Below are 19,934 nucleotides of genomic sequence, written 5' to 3'. Positions count from 1 at the left end.
TCAGAGCCAGAGCAGGCACCTGACCTGACTCTCTTTCAGTACCTGGTAGTTTGGGTCCTGGCTCCAGCACATCCCGGAGGGAGAAGTCGGTCTTGATGTACTGCATTCCCCAGAAGAGTGTACCCTTTCTCTTACGCCGAACCAGACAGAAGGGCTGGAACCGGGCAGCATCAATGAGGCCCGTCAGTGGGATGAGGTCGCCAACTGGATCCAGTTGCCTCACCAGGGCCCGGGTGGCATCTTGGAACACTGGTCCCATGATTTCTGGTCCCTGGCAGAGTTGAGGATAGGATTGAAGCTACTTAGGCCACCCTGCTCCTGCTAACCCAGTAAGCAGTATGCTGAGGGATTGCTTAGGTTCGGGAACTGGGCAGGTGGGAGTCTGGGGGTCCAGCTCTCTCCAGTCTTCTATGATAGCTGAACTGTAGCTACAGCTTCTGACCCCCTCCTCCCACCACATTCTGACTCAGAGTCCAGCTGGCTAGTGTGAAGGGGTCTCTTTCCAGACAGTGGGGGGTCAGTGGAGCATCTTCCCCACCACTTCCCCTTGCCCTTCTGAGCGAGGAAGGCCATGGGGTAACTACTGGAGTGTTTACTATCCAGACTCCAGGATCCCTCCCCATCTGAAGTACAGCCAAAGCTAAGCTGCCTGGAACCTTTCGTGCTCTGAGCTTACCTCTGAGAGCTGGGGCTGTAGGGGAAGCGTAGACCCACAGACACGACCTCTGCTGTTCAGATGACAGACAGTCCAATGAGGCTCTAGAAATGGGCACCAGTGACAGAGACAGGGGCCGCCTCCTGTCCCCACCCTCCCACCCCCCACTGGTCTGTCTACATAGTCTACTTCCCAGAACCCATTGAGATGTGTCTCAACCTGATTCCAGTAGAGGGTGGGAGAGCAGAGAGTGGGACAGACCTGAGAGTGGCTGGGGAGGGACTGATGGTGACTTTGATAGGGATGGGGCCAGCACTCCAAGTCCCAGGGCAGGGTGTGGTGGTGGTGGTGGTGGGGTGTCAAAGCTGCAACACACACCCCGAGCATGCCTGGAGGTGGGAGGACTATGACTCTACCGAAAAGACGCTTGGGTCCCAGGTTTTTCTGAACTGGGTCAATATGGGGCTTACACTTGGAGTGATATGGGGAGGGGAGCTTCAGGGATCACAGAGGGAATCTGTAGACGTTTGGGTGGCCCAGAAAGAAGACAAGAAGGCAGGATGGAGCTGAAAGACCAGGGGGAGGCAATGGATTCTTCTCTGCCACTCCTTGGGTGGCCACCCACAGATCTCTGCCCAGACTAGGTGGAACCCTGGTTCAGTGGTTCTTATCTTCAGTTTCTATTGGGGCTCCTACAAGTTTCCCCCAGACAGCTCTTTTTCATGGATCCCAAGTGGGTGGATCATCCGACATAAATGCAGCGGATAGAGTGTGTTTGGACTTCGGGGTGACTTTAGAGGATAAGCAGTGGACTTTAAACCACAAGCTTGGAGGTTCAAACCTACCAGCTGCTCCTCAGAAACTGTATACAGTGTCACTATGAGTTGGAACCAACTTGATGGCAAAACCAGCAACAACAGGGTATGTTTACGTCTTGGGTCCCTTGAGAAGTCAATTTGAGAATAGAGGTATTATCCACAACCTTTTCCCTCAGCCAACTTAGTCTCCCTACTCTGGAACTCTTCTATTAACTTTGAACACATCTGGTTTCTTCCTGTACCCGGTTGGTTCAGCCTCCCACTGAGATTAAAAGCAGTTTCTCCTTGTTCCTACCTCACTCTCCTGCGATGGCAGGTCCTAGAGAGGCTGCCTGGGCTAGGCCTCGGGGGCTTGGTGACTGATGTCCTGATGCTGCCCTCCCACCAAATTCCCCTCCCTTCCCGTTCCATAATTCATAGGGCCTGGCTTCCTCGGCAGATGGGCTCTAGTGTCAGGAGCTGGGAGGCAGAAGGAGAGAGAGGAACCGGCATCTAGTCCAGCAGGAGCATTCCCCCACCCGGGGGTGATGGAGAGCTCAACACCCTTCCTACCCTTTTTTGCTGCCAACCTATACAAGTCCAGTAAACTGAATAAGAAAGAGATCAGAGAAGTTCATACAAGCAATTTTATTCAGTTGTTAGCAGTGTTCTTAGGGCAGGACACCTCCTAGACCCTCTCTCTGGTCACCTATTCCCAGATCAGTAATAGAGTAGATCATTTTTCCTTCAAGGGATAGGAGTTCAGGAATCTGTTCAAATGTATAAAGAAGACAGAGAATGGAGACTCTCCAGAAAAGGAAACAGGGAGCCCTGATCTAGTGGGTCTCCAATAGAGGGCTCCAGGAGAGAGCGGGGCGGACAAGAGAGGGTGTGGTTGTTCTCAGTAGAGGCAGCAGGATGGAGGAGAAGGGAGGAGGCACCCACACAGCTGCACCTCAACTTTCAGGTTTTACCTCCAGCTCAGCATCAGCATCCTCTCACCATTGCCAATGGCCAGCCATTTTGAATTGTTTTACATCTTCCTTGCCTTTGCACATGACCTTCCATCTTGAGTTCTTCTCCTTTTCGGTCCAAAGTTCTCTTTAGTCTTTAAGAGTCAGTTCAAACAGCTATAATGCGAAAGCTCAGAGGTCACCCTCAGCTGGGTAAAGGCTTTCTCCTCAGTCTGCCACAGCTACTTGCTTCTTCCTCCTGGTTGGCACACATACTGCCATTCTCTGTTCTGCCATCCCCCCAGGAATGTGGACTCCAGAGCTTTGGGTTCTGTATCTAGCACAATCCAGGCACAGATGAAGTTGGTTGAGGGATAGAGAGAAGGGTAGGGGTGGGATGGGATTTGGGGGTTGGGGTGAGACTTCAGAAGAAAGGAGAGGGCATAGGATAGGAGTGCAGGGTGAGGGGCAAGGCAGAATGCTCTCCCTGGTCATCAGACAGCTGTGCTGAGAGTAGAAGACCCCTCAGCGCGCACAGGCAGGTCTGGAGCCTGCGTGAAAGGGCGCCGGATCTCATCTCGGTTCTGCCGCATGTAGTGGATTAGATAGACCACCACTAGTGCCAGCCAGCCTCCCATGGTGACCAACAGGGCCACATCAGTGTTCCTCTGGGCCCCACCTCGCCCTGTCCCACAGAGCTCTTCCTCTCCTGCCAGTGGCAGGAACTCCTGTCCCACAAGATCTGGTCGGGCTCCTGGACCACACACAATGCCCATCCCTGTGCCTGGTGCCAGCCTCACCCTCCTGATCACCTCCAGGAGGGCACAGTCACAGCGCCATGGGTTGGCAGACAGGTTCACTTGGATCTGCAGCCCCATGAAGGCCTCTACAGGCACTGAGGCCAGCTGGTTGGCAGAGAGGTCGAGGTGGTGCAAAGTGTGTGCCAGGCCCTGGAAAGCAGCCCCTGAGAGGAGGACAAGGGCATTATGAGACAGATCCAGCTCCTCCAGGACAGGCAGGTGATGGAAGGCACCAGCTGGCACTGATTCCAGATGGTTGGCATCCAGGTAGAGTTTGCGGGTGTCATTGGGGATGCCAGCGGGCACAGCATTCAGGCCTGCCTGGCTGCAGCGGAACGTCCGCTCACCAGCTTCCTCTGCCAGGTAGCAGCCCTGAGGAAGTGTCTGGGGGCTGGGCATGGGACTCCCTGCATTTATCACCAGCAGAAGGGACAGGAGGCGCCTGGCTAGTCGGAGCATGGTCACAGGTTGGCATAGTCCTGGAGTGGAGTCAGATCTGGAGAAGAAAAGACCCCATAAAGGAAGAGTGAGTAGAAAATCCCATTCCTCACTGCAGGTCTCCCTTTCTGAGATCCCTCTCTGGGGTCTCTTTGGCGGGACCCCTCCTTTGGGGGTTCTCGCCTGCCTTAGTGACTTTCTTGGTTTCTTCTTTTGGCCCAGGGCTCCTCAGTGTTGTTGTTTCTAAGTGCTGTCGAGTCCGTTCTGACTCATAGCGACCTTGCAATGGGTTTCCAAGGAGCAACTCGTGAGTTTGAACTGCTGACTTTGCAGTCCAGTGCTTTAACCTGTAGCGCCACACCAGGGCTCCTCAGTAGGGTCCTTTATAAATGTACCCCCTGGGCTTGAGACCCTTTTGGGGTCTCTTTGGTTCAGTAAGATTAATTTATGAAGTTGCTTAGCCTGTTGCCCAAGATCCTATTGGCCATTCTGAGTCTGGGAGTTTTTAAGTTTTTGCCTTCCCATGTGTTGATGGCCCTCATTGGAGTAAAATTTTTCTCCAGCCTAATTGGATGATTGCCGGGTGGGCAGTAGTGTAAAGGAGAGAAGGAGGACAGCAATAGGACTTTAGGGCATCCAATTAGTCTAGATGACTAGACAAGATGTGCCTTAGGTCCCACCTTTTCCTGGAGCCTCCACCCCTCTGCTTGCCTCATTTTCCCCTGTCTCAGTCTTCCTCCCTCATCCTCTTGCTCCTCTTGTAAGCCTCTCACCCCTGTTGACAGGACAGCCTTCTCCTGAAGTATCCTCCCTGATGCTCAGCGCTGGAGACCCGCTTCCTTCTCTAGAAGACCTGCTTCATGGTGGCTGATGGAAGTTGGGGCCCAAGAGTGTTGGGTTTCCTGGCATGTGACTCTGGGCCCCAGGTGTCAGATACCTGAGCCATGACCTGGCCAGGCAATACCAAGAGAAGAGACAGATCCTGAGCCCTGATATCTCTCTGCTTTGGGGAGACCATGCTGAATTAATTCCCTCTCAAGACCCTGGTGTGACATTTTCCATCATCCATCTCCCCAGCTGGGCTGAGACTCTGACTCCCCAGTACCTCTCTCCCTTGTCCAGAGCCTTGTTGAGCTAAATAAAGGGTCTTTGCTTGGCAGGCTTTGAGGGCAGAATTGGGGTGGACCCTATCTCGAATCCATTGCCTCCAGCAATCTTTCTCCCGGACCCTATCCCTCCCCACATTCTCCTTTGTCTTTCCACTGTGCCCTTTCTCACTTTCTTCAATAGTGAGCAAACTATCCTCAACCTGCCTTAGAAAACGTGTCTCTGAAGGACCTCCTCTCCTCGCTTGGTACCCAGTCCTCTTGCCTGCCAGGGGCTCTATGGTGTAACTTTTGTTTGCTCTCTGCAGTGTTGAGAGATGGCCCTAGAAGTACTTAGGGCATTTTGTCAGGAGGACATCACACTTTGTAAAGGAAGGGACAGTGAAAAAGAGGAAACCTCCCCTCACCCCCCATGAGATGGATTTACACAGTTGCAGTGACAATGGATGGCCCAGGATGGGGCAGTGTTTCCTTCTGTTGTGCATAGTATCACTATAAGTCCGAACTGACCAGATGGCACATAACAACAACAGCAAAACAGGTTCTTCAATGGGCCTGGAGTCTGAGTTTTCCCACAGCTTTTATGTTCTGGGTTGGAAGTGGCTCTGGCTCACTCCCAAGGTGGCACACTGAACGCTCCCACATGCCTAGGAGCTAAGAGGGGCTTAGACAACTTATTATCCAGAGCCTCCTCATCCTATCATTGTCCAACACTCCTCTAATGCTAACTGGGTAGTGGAAAGGAAGGATTTGAAGGCAGAGGGTGTGTGACTGCACATGTCAGCAAATTCCTCTGAGTCTGCCTGTCTGCCTTTGCAAGTGAGCATGCTGATGCAAGGTTGGACGGGTGAGTGGATATAAAGGGACTTTGTGAAGTGCTCTTGTTACTGTTAGAGCGCTGTGGCTCTGCAGCATAAGCACTAGATTGATAACCACCAAGTTGGCAGTTCAAGTTCACCAGTTGCTCTGAGGGAGAATGATGAGACTTTCCGTAAAAATTTAAAGCCTCAGAAACCTTACAGGGTCACGACAACTCATAACAACTCCCTGGCATTTAACAACAGCAATAAAGATTACTTTTTCCAGAATATTCTTTGACCTTCTTCCTGGATTTCAGCACCCAGGTTACGTTTTATTTTTTGAGCATTTTATTGTGTTTTAGGTAAAAGTTTACACAGAAAATTAGTTTCCCATTCAACAGTTAATACAGGATTGTTTTGTGGCATTGATGCTATTCCTGCCATGTGTCAGTTTACTCTCCCTAATTCCACCGTGCCTTTCCCATCGCCAACGCTCCAGTGTCTCTGCCTGTCCTTGCCTTCTCATTTTGCCTTTTAGGCAAATGTTGCCATTTTGGTCTTGCATAGTTAATTGTTTAAAGGAGCACATTCCTTTCCGGTGTTATTGTTTGCTTTATAGGCCAATCTATTATTTGCCTGAAAGGTGACTTCAGTTTCAGGTTAGAAGAGTTGTAGGGCAATAGTCTTAGGGGGTTCCTCTAGTCTCCATCAGCCCAGTAAGATTGGTCTTTTTGAGAAATTTGAGTTCTACATTTTTCTCCCATTCCCACCAGGACCTTCTATTGTGTCCGTGGTTAGAGTAGTTGGTAGTGGCAGCTGGGCACCATCTAGTTCTTCTGGTCTCAGGCCAGAGAAGGATGTGGTTCATGTGGGCCATTAGACCTATAGACTAATTGCTTCCTTGAATCTTTGGTTTCCTTCACTTTTCTTTGCTCCAGACAGAAAGAGACCAATAAGGGTATCTCAGCTGACTGCTCACAAACTTTAAGACTCTAGATGCTACTCATCAAATTAGAATGTAGAACATTATCTTTATGGACTATATTAACATTAACCCAGATGTCCTCTGGGACAGGTCAGGTTCCTTGGAGACAGGGCAGGTTTTTTCTATCTACCCCATCTCTTATGCTTAGTAGGAGCAGGGATGACAAGGAATCCCTGATGCTAATACCAGTGTGAATGACTCATCTGATACCATACACACCCACTCTCTTGACTTTTAGCCCCAGCCAAAGGTTGCTTAAGGAGCTCTGGTAGCGTAGTGGTTACGAATCGGGCTGTGAGCCGCAAGGTCAGCAGTTCGAAACTACCAGCTATTCTGTGGGAGAAAGATGAGGCGTTCTGCTCCTGTAAAGATTTACAGCCTCGGAAACCCTGTACAGGGTCGCTATGAGTCAGAACCGACTCCACAGCACACAGCCACCACCACCAAAGGCTGCTTTGGCCACAACATAACTCAGCCTCTGGTGACACCTTACCTTCCTACATGTATCTTCTCCAGTTTGGTGCTAGAACTTAGAACCTCAAAGGAGGACAGAGCTGGAACTAATCTTTGAGACTACCTAGTCCAAACTCTTTATTTTCACAAAGGTAAACTGATAACTAGAGAGGGAATCAGGGCCCATTTCCTGACTCCTTCTCAAAATCACCTTTTACCACCTGTGGACCCTTCCCCTTCCTCTATACCACCTTCACCAATACCTTGTATTCCTTGCCTTTTGACCCTTTAGGACATCCATCCACAATGTTGCTTCAGATGTTGTATCACTTCCACTCAGTTAGAGAGCTAGAGGTGAACGGGAGACTGGGCGTCACAGAGACCAGGGAGGACCTTCACAAGGGACGCTGAAGTCATATGCTCTAGGGACATTTCTGAGAAAGAAAATGGTGCCGCATTAAGAGATTTTGCGTGACGAGGATTGGACACATAATTTGTGGGGTCCAGTGTGAAATGAAAATGCTGGACTCCTTATTCAAACACTTAAGAATTCAAGATGGTGACAGCAAAGCTTTAAACCAAACTCAGGGTGCTGTGTGACTGACTGCACAAGACACCTACCCGTAAAGCAGGCACTGTGGGTGATGTTTGAACAAGTAGTTTCAGAAGCGTGATGGGGACCAGAGCAGATGATAGGAGAGCAAATGATGTCACCTTTGGGGGTGCATGAACCACTGACTCACTCTTGGGCCCTCAGCGGGGGCATTTCTCAGACTCCCACAAGTCCAGGGAGTCATATAAGATACACGTCTACACTGGAGCAGCAAGCAGAAAAAAAAATTATTTTTTAAATTTATTTTATTTATTTTTGTTGTTGTTGAGAATATACACAGCAGAAAGTATATAATTCAATTTCTTCATGTACAATTCAGTGACATTAACTACATTTTTAAGCTGTGCAACCATTCTCCCCCACCTTTTTGGAGTTGTTCCTCCCTCATTAACACAAACTCACTGTCTCCTCGGTTTCCTGTCTAATCTTATGAGTTCATGTTGTCAGTTTGGTCCCATATAGCTAGTTCTTGAAAGAACACAATAATCAAGGCAAACAAACTTTCCTAGTTATGTTATTGTCTAGTTTAAAGAATACTTCAAAAAGAGAAGAAAAGAAAAAAAAAAAAAGAATACTTCAGGGGATATTTTTGGTTTAAGGTTTAAAGATGATTTCAAGGGAGTAGTTTCTGTAATTTGTCCAATCTCAATGGCTTCAGAAAATCTGGATTTCATGTGAATTTGGAATTCTGTTTTGCATTATCCCCCTCTTGATCAAGATTTTTCTGTAGAATTGGTGATTAAAACATTCAGTAGTGAAATCTGTGCACCACCCAGTTCTTTAGGAGGGGAAGAAAAAGTTTTCTAATTGGATTGCTTGTTAGCAGGGCTTTGAACCAATCTGAACTGGTTTAGCCATGGCTAACAGTGAAATTGGAACAGACCTGAATTTGTAAAATGTGGTGTACCAGAATGAGAAAAATTATGAGTCGATACCCTTGAATTAGAGACTTGGAAGAGGCAGAGCGAGCTCTTTCAGGAGCCTGATGCAGAAGACTAGATTATTGCCAGGACTGTAGAAAAGAACACACATTCAACACAACATGATCAACCCCCATCTTTGAGCTGTCACCATGGTTTCTGACTCTGTCAGTCAAAAGATTTGTTGCTATGTGACATGCCTGCTATCCTTGTCTTCTAGGAGGGAGATGAAGTTTCCAGCAGGGTCTCAATCCGTAACTTTTTCTGCTCTGGTTATCATTCCAGTGATGTTGGTGGTTATGTGCCATGAAGTTTGGTTCTGACTCATAGCGACCTGTATAGTGTTTCCGAGGCTGTAAATCTTTATGGGAGCAGAAAGCCTCATCTTTCTCCCATGGAACGGCTGGTAGTTTTGAACTGCTGACCTTGAGGTTAGTAGCCCAACTTGTAACCACTACGCTACCAGAGCTTCTTATCATTCCAGTACACCCATATTTTCAATTTGAGTCCACTCTGGTTTTGTTTTGTCAGTCATGACTGAACTAAGAAGAACCAGTTGAAAACCCTGCTTGTTAGTTAGACCTGGCATTCTGTGGCTCAGTACTCAGGTGTCCATCTCAAAGTTGCAGCTAAATGTGATATAAGAAACATGTGGGCTTTGATACCTTTCACCTTGGATAGAGAGTTTAGCTCTGGCACAAGAGCTGATCCTGAATGTTGACAGAGAGACTTACCTCATACTTAGGCAAGGGCAGCTATCAGGAAAGAGTTGTTGTTGTTTAGTGCCGTCGAGTCAGTTCCGATCCATAGCGACCCTGTATAGGGCTTCCAAGGAGCACCTGGTGAGCTTGAACTGCCAACCTTTCAGTTCAAATAGCTTTGCACCAGGACTTCATCAGGAAAGAGTAGGGCTAGGATATTGAGCACTACATCTATAGGAGAAGATAGTCTGTCTACAAAGAAGAGTCTACCTGGAGCTGTGATGCTGGTTAACTGAGGGTGGCTAAGTGGATTGCTTAGTAAAGAAGGGCAACCTCTGGAGAGAAGGAGGAATCACAGTTAGGACAGTGCACAGTGACAGAGGTTGGAGTAGAAAGGCTTCTTTGTCATTCGGTCATCCATTCATGCATTCAGTGAAGATTTCTGAGAGCCCTATGTTCCAAGCACTCTGTTAGTTGAAAAAGGTACAGATTCTGTTCTTAAGGTGCTGGATCTATCTCAATGGTTCTCAAAACTCAACCTACTCAGTAGAATACGTTAAAGGGCTTTAAAATATGATTTTTTCTTGGATTCTTATTACCTGGACCAATTAAAATCTTGTGGATGCGTTTAGACACCAGTATTTTTTTTAAAAAAGATCCCCAGCTAATATGCAGGCTGAATTGAGAACCACCAGTTTAGATGGAGATGTAGACATGTAGACACGTGTCCTCAATGAGTTAATATGACAGACACATGACAGACATGTGTGCAAGGACATTTAAAGCACAAAGAGAGGCTAGCTGGTAGAACTGACTAGCTGTCTGTTTGGTACCTATTCCCTATCCCCTTCCTTGATAATTATTTGATGTTGAGTAGATTTTGAGTGATGACACCTCATGTGTGTTAGAGTAGAACTGACCACCACAAAGTCTGTCACAAAGTCTGATTTTTCAAAAGTAGATCTCCAGGCCTTTCTTCTGAGGTACCTCTGGGTGAATTTGGACCTCTAAACAGACAGTGTTGACGGTTTATACCATCTAAGGCTCTCTGGTAGCATGGTGATTACAAATCAGGCTGTGAACCACAAGGTCAGCAGTTTGAAACTACCAGTTGTTCCGCAGGAGATAGATGAGGCTTTCTGCTCCCGTAAAGAGTTACAGCCTCGGAAACCCTGTACAGGGTCGCTATGGGTCAGAACCGACTCCATGGCACACAGCCACCACCACAAGAGACTCTCCTAGCACTTAACACCACCTTGTGGAAAGGGCAAAGGGCATATACACCTTGTGCTCATCTCTAGATATATTTACTCTCATTTGTCCAGCACATATCTCCTACACATCCACAGTGTACCAGGGCCTCAGACATTGTGGATGCATCCCCTAAACAATTGGGGAAGGCAGGCACCTGCACAAATACTTTCAACTACCTGGTAGTTTAGGGGTGACTCTGGGCTCCAGTTGTCAGAGGAGCCCAGATGCACAAGCAACAGACTCTACCTGGACAGTTAGAGAAGATTTCACAGAGAAGGTTACAGTTGAGTTAGGTCTCAAGGGGTGAATAGGAGTCTACCAGATGGTAAAGGATAGGAGAAAAGCATTGTGGGTTGATAGAAGAGCAAGATATACTCTGAGAATAGTTAAGTAGCTCAGTGTGACTGTAGTCTGGGTTGCGTGGCTCATTTTACCTACTTCAGCTAACGTTTATTGAGAATCCACTATGTGCAGGAAATGCATTAGAGTAAGACAAGGACAAGCAACCCATTGGGGGAAGCAGATATGCAACAGAGAAGTTAAATATAGTGCACTCAAGCACAGTGATAGAAGTCTTTACAACGCCCCTATGAGAACAGGACAGAGAGGTGGCCGGAAATGACTTTTGGGAAGAAATGTCATTTCCTAACTGTGACTTTGGACAAGATGCTTAAACTTTCTGTGCTTCAGTTTTCTTATTTGCAAAATGGGAAGAATAGAAACACTTACTTTACAGGGGTATTTTGAAGATTGAAAGAGTCTATACATGTAAAATCCTTTGCCTAGTGGCTGGAACACAGCAAACATAGCTGTGATTTTTACTGAAGGAGGAGTTGGCCTTAGGCAGGGGAAGAAGGGGCTTAGGACAGTGTCCACCCAAAATTTCTAGATAGGGGATCTACAAAGGTAGTAATACGATTAGAAGTGTGCTAGAGGGTCTTGTCTTGAAGTTATGCTGACCTGGCAAGGGCACTGTTTTTATATCCATTGCTGTTTTTTTAAAGGGCAGTATCTATATATTTTATAATTGTTTTATTGTGAATTACGTGATAGTTTACATGGGAGACGTTAGCTTTACATTCTTCCTATCGTTTCATTGCCATGGTTACAATCCCCTCCATGCATCATCACCCAACCACAGGGTATACCCTGCAAGCCAGCCCCATGGTCGTCAGCACAAAGCCCCTCTCCCTCTCTGGGTCTAGAGTCCCCAGCCGCTCCATCTCTCCACATCACAGTCTCTGCCTCCATCTCTTCAGTCACTGTTTCTCTGGGTAGGGTCTCACTCTCCGCTCTTCTTCCTTGATGGTTCCAGGGATCCCCACTCCTGGACTGCAAAGTCAACCACTCCCCTCCTTTTGCTACAAAACGTCCACCTTTACGTTTCCAACCCTCACAGTCAGTTAAAGGGCAATATTTTATTGTGTTCTCAGTGACTTATGCTCCACTTTAACAATTTCTACACAATGTGTTCAATGACATTGGCTACATTTTTCACAATGCATGAATATTCCTATTACTTCCATCCTGGTTGTTCTATTTCCATTCATAGAGTTCCCTGTGCCTTTACTTTCTCCCCTTCATCTAAAAGTAATTGTTGAACATTTGGCCTCATATAGGAGATTTTAAAAAAGAAACACAATATCACAAGTGATCATCTTTATTTTGTGAGTAAATCTGTTATTCAGCTAAAAGGTGACCTCAGAGGCTAGTTTTGGATCAAAGTTTAAAGATGATCTTGGGACAACAGTCTTGGGGAGTCTTCTAGTCTCAATTGGTCCAGAAAGTCAGGATTTTCAAAAAGAATTTGATGTCTGTTCCACAATTTTCTCCCATTATGAGGATCCATCTATTGTGGGCCTGATTAGAATAGCCCTGGTCTCAGGGTAGATAGGTCCATGGTTCATGTAGACTATTAGTCCCGTAGACTAGCTTCTTTGTGTCTTCGATTTCCTTCTTTTCTTTTGCTCTGGACAAGTAGAGACCAAAAGTTACATCTTAGATGGCTGCTCATAAATGTTAAAGACCCCAGACACTACTCACCAAACTAGAACGTAGAACTTTATGATCTATTGTAAAAATGGCAATGCTGGTATTAGACCGCTGGTAACTTCATGAGGGTGAGGTCAGAGAATCAAGATTAGCACAAGCTGATTTCTTTTTTTTACCTATTCAGATATCAGCCTCCCACAGCACTCTCTACTTCTTGGCTGGTTCAGTGGACATGGCCACACAGAACTCACAGTTATGGGGTTTATTAGGAAAGTCACTATTTACAACTCAGGTTCAGTGCCAACAGGCTACAACGTGGGGTTAGGTATCAGGACGCACGTAGTGGAGGTCAGCATTCCGAGCTCTTTTTAGCCACGTAGGCCTTCTCTTAGTCCCGTGAGGACAGTGTCCTCTCTTTCCTTGGCCTGGCCTCTGCCCTGTTTGGGCAAAGGTTACAAAGTTCTTTAGCTCTGGTAATAAGTGCCTGAAGGCATTCCACTCTGCCAGCAAGCCTCCTTTCTGAAGGCATTCAGCTCTCTCACTCTGTGTGTGGGTCAGCATGCCCACTGTAGTCACCTTACTTGGTGAGCTTGGAAGCCCACCACAGCTGTCTTACGTTGGTCTTCTGGTTCTGCTGCTGCAGTTTCTCTGCCATTGGATTCTGGGGTACTTGATGCCATTTCTCACAATCTCCAGTGTTGCACGTCTTCTCCAGACGGGGGACTCCAGGTCCAAAAGATGCACTTAGCTCATTTTTTGGTCGCAGTAAGTCCCTCCCCACTGCTGCTCTGGGATTCACTCTTTTTTGAAGCCTACTGGATGGCAACATTTACCAATCCCCTTTTCAGGGTTCCATACACCTTATTAGCATGGTCTCACCCCCACAGGATTCCATGTACTTTATTTGCATTATTAGCAAACTGTCCAACCCTATGGTGGGTCTCACACACTAATCATTTTGAAGGAATCACAAGACCAAGCATGGCTAGAAGGCCATGTTGAATAATGCACTAACATATGTATGCTAATTAACCAAGTTGTTCCATGATACTGTGGTACTACGCCTTCAAATCCTGAAAAGCCATCCTGTAATGTATTGGTTATGTGGGCCAACCTTTGGAGTCCTGGTATAGCACTGCAGGATAAGTACTGGATTGCTAACCACAAGGTTGGTGGTTCAAGCCTACCAACCACTCCTGGGAAACCTTATACAGACAGGGTCACTATGAGTTGGAATTGACTCTACAGCACTTAAAAACAAGTTATCTGTAACTGTGTCCATTCTGTGCTTTATTATATATGTTGTTGTTGTTAAGTGCTGTCGAGTAGGTTCTGACCCATAGGACCCGAAACAGGGTTTTCGAGGCTGTATATCTTTATGGGAGCAGAAAGCCTCATCTTTCTCCCACGGAGCAGCTGGTAGTTTCGAACTGCTGACCTTGCAGTTCGCAGCCCGATTAGTAACCACTACGCTACTAGAGCTCCTTTTATTATATATAAAGGGGCTTCAAAAGTTTGTGGGAACTGGAATTAAAAGCTAATGGAATTTTTCCAGGACCTTTTTTGATGCCCCTGCATATGCATATCTATACATATACATATGCTTACACCTATAAACATATATAGAGTTCTGGTAAGTGCTTTAGGATAAGCACTGGACTGCTAACTACAAGGTAGGCAGTATGAACTCACCAGCTATTTCTTGAAAGCCCAATACAGGGTTGCTATGAATTTTAAACAACTTGGTGGCACTTAACAACGACACGAACACATACAAATATACTTATATATTGTTGTTTTTGAGTGTCACTGAGTCAGTTCTGACTCATAGCGACCCTTTATAGGGTTTCTGAGACTTTAAATCTTCAAGGGAGCAGAAAGCTTCATCTTTCTCCCACGGAGCAACTGGAGGATTCAAACCATGGACCTTGTAGTTAGAAGTCCTGTGCTTATCGTCTGAAGCCACTGTGCTCCCATACTTAGGTATAACCTATATATGCCTATGCACCCTCACACATATTTTTTGGTTGTTGTGAAATTATATATGCCAAAGCAATTACCAAAGGTTCTTGTTTTTCTTGTGTACATTTTAGTGATACTGTTTACCTTCTCAGGCTGTGCACACTTCAGACCCATATTCAGTGTGAGCTCCATTGCCCTTTTCATCTGTACCATTTGCAGTGTTTAAAAAATTTTATCTATTCATGGGAGAAAATAGCAATGGCCTATATGAAAGGAGCTCTGGTAGCGTAGTGGTTACGAATCGGGCTGCGAACCTTAAGGTCAGCAGTTCGAAACTACCAGCTGCTCCGCGGGAGAAAGATCAGGCTTTCTACTCCCGTAAAGATTTACACCCTCGGAAACCCTGTACAGGGTCGCTATGGGTCGGAACCGACTCGACGGCACTTAACAACAACAACAATATGAAAGAAGATTGAAGGGTTTGTAAAGTACAGCCCTGTCCTTGGTTCCCAGAGGGGGGGTTCTGGTTCCCAGGCCTTGGCCCTGGATGTCCTGACGACTCAGCTCTTTCTGTCCTGCAGTCTGAAACAGCCAAGTACAGGGCTGGGGGGGTGGGGGGGAGGGAGCGGGTGGGAAGCAGTGGGAGGGTAGGCTGGCGGGGCGGGCACCCTGGAGAGGCCGACAAGCGCGGACCTGCGATGTTGCCAGTCTCTGACGGCCCCCCCGCCCCGCTCCCCCCCCCCCTTTGTTTCTCTCCCGCTCTCAGGAAGTTCTTTCAGAGCTCCTTTGTCTCCTCAGCACCGGCCTCCCACTTGCCATGGATGCCCCTCCCAAACAAAACCAAATACACAACTGGCAATGAAATAAACAGCTCTTTGCTGCGGTTGCTCTTGCTGGGGGTGAGCTGTCTCTCCTTCAGGAAGCAGGAGGGTGAAGTTAAGGGCAGCGAGGAAAGTAGTAGGCGTGGAGTGGCATCTGTTCCCCTCAGGGACAGGTGCTGTATTTCTTGATGCCCCATTGCCCCAACTACTGCCACAGTCTCAGGACCTTGTTTACTATGTGTCTTGTTTATTATCTTGCCCAATGTTTGCTATCGCGGTCCACGGGGCGTATCTATGGCAAGCAGAGGCCACGCCCCGTCCGGCCAGATGGAAACACCCCGTGGTTGGGGAAGGCGACTATCTCAGCCTACTGTAGACTTGGAGCTCTAGCAGGGCAGGGAGAGGCTGTGAAGGGGGATCACTCTGGTTTCTAAAACACATTACATAAAAAATTTAAGAGTATAATATCACGTTACACTAAATTTGAAACTAGAGATGAAAAAGATCACTTAATCCTGCCTCCAATGCAAGTTATTTTTATTTTGTTGAGTTACATAGCTAGTAAAGTAGGAGTCCTGGTGTGGCGCTACTGGTTAATGCGCTGGACTGCAAAGTTGTTTTGAATTGTAAGGTCGGCGGTTCAAGCTCACCAGCTGCTTCTCAGAAACTCCATACAGGGTCACTGTGAGTCGGAACCGACTCGACGACACCTAACAACAAATAAAGTAAAATTCTCCATGGGAGTTCTGCTGTGGCGCTGTAGGATAAGCACTGGACTGCTAATCGAAAGGTCGGCCGTTCAAACTCAGCAGCCGCTCTTTGGAAACCCTATACAGGATCTCTATGAGATGGAATCCACTCAAAGGCATTTAACAACAGCAACAACAACAAGGTAGATGCTCAGATATTTGTGGAATGAGTTAATAAGAGACAATTTATTATGTCCCAGGGATTGTTCTACCTGTTTCTCATTAATTGATCCAGCTGGTCTTCAGGACAACATGAGCTGGGTATTATTGTGGACATCACCATCGCGGGTCCACTTCCATATGAGGTAACTGCTGTACAGAGAGGTTCAGTAATGTGTCTAAGATCACATAGCTGGTAACTGGAATTGCTTAGGGCTGAACTCTGGCATTCTGGTGCCAGGATCTTACCAGAGCTGCTCTGTTTTTGTCTTATGCTAATTGTTAGTGTATACCCCAAAATATAAAAACTTTTTATTATGAAAAATTTCAAATATGAAAAAGTAGAGACATTAATATCAGGAACTTCATGTCCTCAGCACCCAGCTGTTCATTCTGAACATTGCCAGGCCCACTCTTTTTTATTTAAAAAAAAAAAAAGTTTTATTGTGAATTATGTGATAGTTTACGGGGGAGAACATTAGCTTTACATTCCTCCTATGGCTGTTTCATTGCCATGGTTACAATCCCCTCCATGTATCAGCAACCAACCAAAGGGTATACCCTGCAAGCCTGCCCTCTGGGTGTCAGCACACAGCCCCTCTCCCTCTCTGGGTCTAAAGTCTCCAGCTGCTCCATCTCTCCATGTCATCGCCTCTGCCTCTACCTCTGGCATCACTGCCTCTCTGGGTAGGGTCCCGCTCTCTGCTCTTCTCCCTTGATAGTCCCAGGGACCTCCACTCCCAGACTGCAAAGTCAATCACTCCCCTCCTTTTGCTACAAAACATCTACCTTTACATTTCCAACCCTCACAGTCAGTCCTGATAACAATTATTCACTATTGTACCACAAAGGACCTATCTGCATCCCCTTTCATTAGCCCCTAGACAGATTAGATACTACTCAGTGGAGATTCTACCTTCCTCCAAACCCTCTGGAAAAGGGCTATCTCTTGAAAGCTTGTAAGCCAGTTACTTCTTGCCTTTGTAGCCCCCAACCCCCCATTTTGGGTAGCCAATGTCCAAGTTGCCCTTCTCTGTCTACTCTGTGTATGGAAGGGGTGGGAATGATCCTCAGTGCAAAAATTTGTTCCCTCTTTTGAGCTACTGCATCCATAGGTGTAGGTCAAGTCCATCAAATTGTATCACATTCCTTTTTTTCCTTTTCTTTCTTCTTCTAGTTGAGCTCTGATCATCCAGCCAGGTTAAGTGGGTATTATCTGCAAGCGTTGATGTTCTTATGCATATGCCTTCTCTTCTTATCAGCTGGACACTTCATTCTCCACTCTAGTCCTCTGTGGCTATGTCACTGAATCTGGGCCCAAGAGTCTCCAGGTCTTGCCACACTGCTGGCCAACCAGGTCAGGCCAACTCTTGCCTGAAAGATGTTTACTGAAGATGTGGTAATTATGTGGGCAGGATTGGCTTCAGAATTATATCCTCATGGACCATCTAACCCAGATTATTTTGAAGAAAATCCAGTCATCATATAATTTCATCCACAAATATTTTTAGTATTATTTTGAAGAAAATCCAGTCATCATATAATTTCATCCACAAATATTTTTAGTATACATTTCAAAAATGTTTTTGTTTTTTTAAATAAAAATGATTACCATTTTATCCTATCATGCCTTAGTATTTCTAATAATCCCTTATCAAGCATCTAGTCAGTATTCAGGAGTCCTGATGTGGTGCTGTGGGTTAATGCACCAGATTGCAAAGTTGGTTTAATTGCAAGGTCATAGGTTCAAGCTTACCAGCTGCCCCTTAGAAGCCCCATACAGGGTCACTATGGGTCGGAATCGACTTGACAGCACTTAACAATAACAACAACAACAGTCAGCATTCAAGTTATCCTATTAATTTAACAAAATTGTGGGTTTCTCCCCCAAAGTTGGTTTGCTCGAATCAGGCTCTAAATAAGACATTTGCTTGGTATAGTGTTTCTTTTCTTTTTAATCTGACATTTTCTTCCCCTCTTTTTCCTTCCAACATATTTGTGAAGGAAATCAGCCATTTGTTCTAGTTTCCCTCATTCTGGATTTTTCTGACTGTATCCCTGGGGCATGTTCACTTTTTTTGTATCCTGATCTTTTCAAATAGCCTAACACACATCTTCTCATACTGCTGCGGAGTTTTCACAACCATTTACTATAAGATACGATTCCATCCAGCCGATCTGCCTTTTTATTTTTCCTTGGGCATTTAGGTCTGTTTTGGGTTTTCACTGCTATAAATAACACAGGAATGAACATTCTCACACATGGGAACTCTTCCAGCACATGGGATGATTGAATAGGCCATCAGGAGTATAACTGTGACTTCAAGGCTTGTTCATACAAACCAATTGCTAGTCCAAGGGATTTCATCTCTCCTGGTGCTGCCTAAGAATGCTACTGCTCATTCTAAATAGTGTCCAGGCCCTTGTGGCTGCAAGATGCTTGGTAATGATGTGGTCATTATGAGGACAGAGAGATGGAAGAGAAAGATGACAGGGACTCAAGCTAAAAAAAACAATATGACCCACAGTTTACCACAAACCTAGCTAGAGTCAGTCAGAACTCTGTTCATTCCCGTCTTAGTTCTCTGGTGGTTGTTGTTGTTGGTGGTTGTATGCTATGGAGTTGGTTCCAATTAATAGTGGATTGGGTTTCTGAGGCTGTAAATCTTTATGGGAGCAAAAACCTCATCTTTTTCCTGAGAAACAGCTGGTACTTCTGAACTGCTGACCTTGAGGTTAGCAGCCCGACTCATAACCACTATGCTACCAGAGCTTCTTCTTAGTTCCCTAGTGCTACTGTATCAGAAATACTACAAGCCAATGGCTTTCACAAACAAATGTATTCTCTCATACTTCAGGCGGAAAGCAGTCTGAATTCAGGTGCTGGCTCTAGGCAAGGCGTTCTCGCTCTGTCAGCTCTGGAGGAAGTTTCTTGTGTCTTCTGAGCTTTTGCCCCTGGGTGATCATCATGTGGCCTGACGTGTCTCTTCCTCATCTCTTCGTTATTTTTGTTAAGTGCTATTGAGTCGGTTCTGACCCTGTATAAGGCTTCCAAGGCTGTAAATCTTTGTGGAAGCAGAAAGCCTCATGTATCTCTTGCAGAACAGCTGGTAGAGTCAAACTGCCAAGCTTATGATTTACAGTCCAGTGGTTTTCCTCTAGAACCACTGTGCTCCTCACCTCTTCATCTCTCTCACTCTTTAAATTCCTTATTGTGAGATGAGTGAAGGTTTACAGAATAGATCATCATTCCCACATTCAGCAAATCATACACTTCATGTCATTACAATGATTGTAATCCCTTCCATGTACCATCAGTTAAATAGTATTTACCTCTATTCACTTTAACTCTTGCATTCCTCCCAGTGTCTTCTACTACCTTCATCTTTCCTGTACAAATCTCCCTCTTGTTGTATAGTGCCCTCATCACCCAAATTAACATGCGTCTACTCTTCACTCAGTAAATAATTTTTGTTTTCCTCCCATCCTTGGTACCATCATAGAATGTTTCTTTTAGCAAGAAAAACTTCTTAACATTTAACAACATTGGTCTCACACAATGTTTGCCCTTTTGTGATTGACTAATTTCACTTAGCATATTGTCCTCCAGGTTTATTCATGCTATGAGGTGTTTCACAGATTCATCATTATTCTTCAGTGCTGTACACCAGGAGGACAGAGGTTAGAATTTACAACACATACATAGTTTTGGGGGACACTATTCAGTCTTGTGTGGTGCTGGACTGCAAAGTTGTTTGAATTGCAAGTTTGGTGGT

At 46.0% G+C, this 19,934-nt stretch overlaps 1 protein-coding gene across 1 annotated transcript in view; it reads right to left on the bottom strand.

Moving 5' to 3' along the window:
• Window positions 1-2,899: 2,899 nt before the first annotated feature.
• Window positions 2,900-19,934, bottom strand: part of LRRC3C (leucine rich repeat containing 3C) — a 23,667-nt gene continuing 6,632 nt past the window's right edge. The window contains exon 3 of the mRNA XM_006833668.1: window positions 2,900-3,701. Coding sequence (XP_006833731.1) covers window positions 2,900-3,701 — 802 coding nt within the window. The remainder of the gene's footprint in view (window positions 3,702-19,934) is intronic.

Source organism: Chrysochloris asiatica, unplaced genomic scaffold (assembly GCF_000296735.1).
Source record: "Chrysochloris asiatica unplaced genomic scaffold, ChrAsi1.0 scaffold00007, whole genome shotgun sequence".
In the NCBI taxonomy this organism is placed as follows: Eukaryota; Metazoa; Chordata; class Mammalia; order Afrosoricida; family Chrysochloridae; genus Chrysochloris; species Chrysochloris asiatica.
Note: the sequence above shows the minus strand (reverse complement) of the source record. Positions and strands in the feature narration are given on the sequence as shown.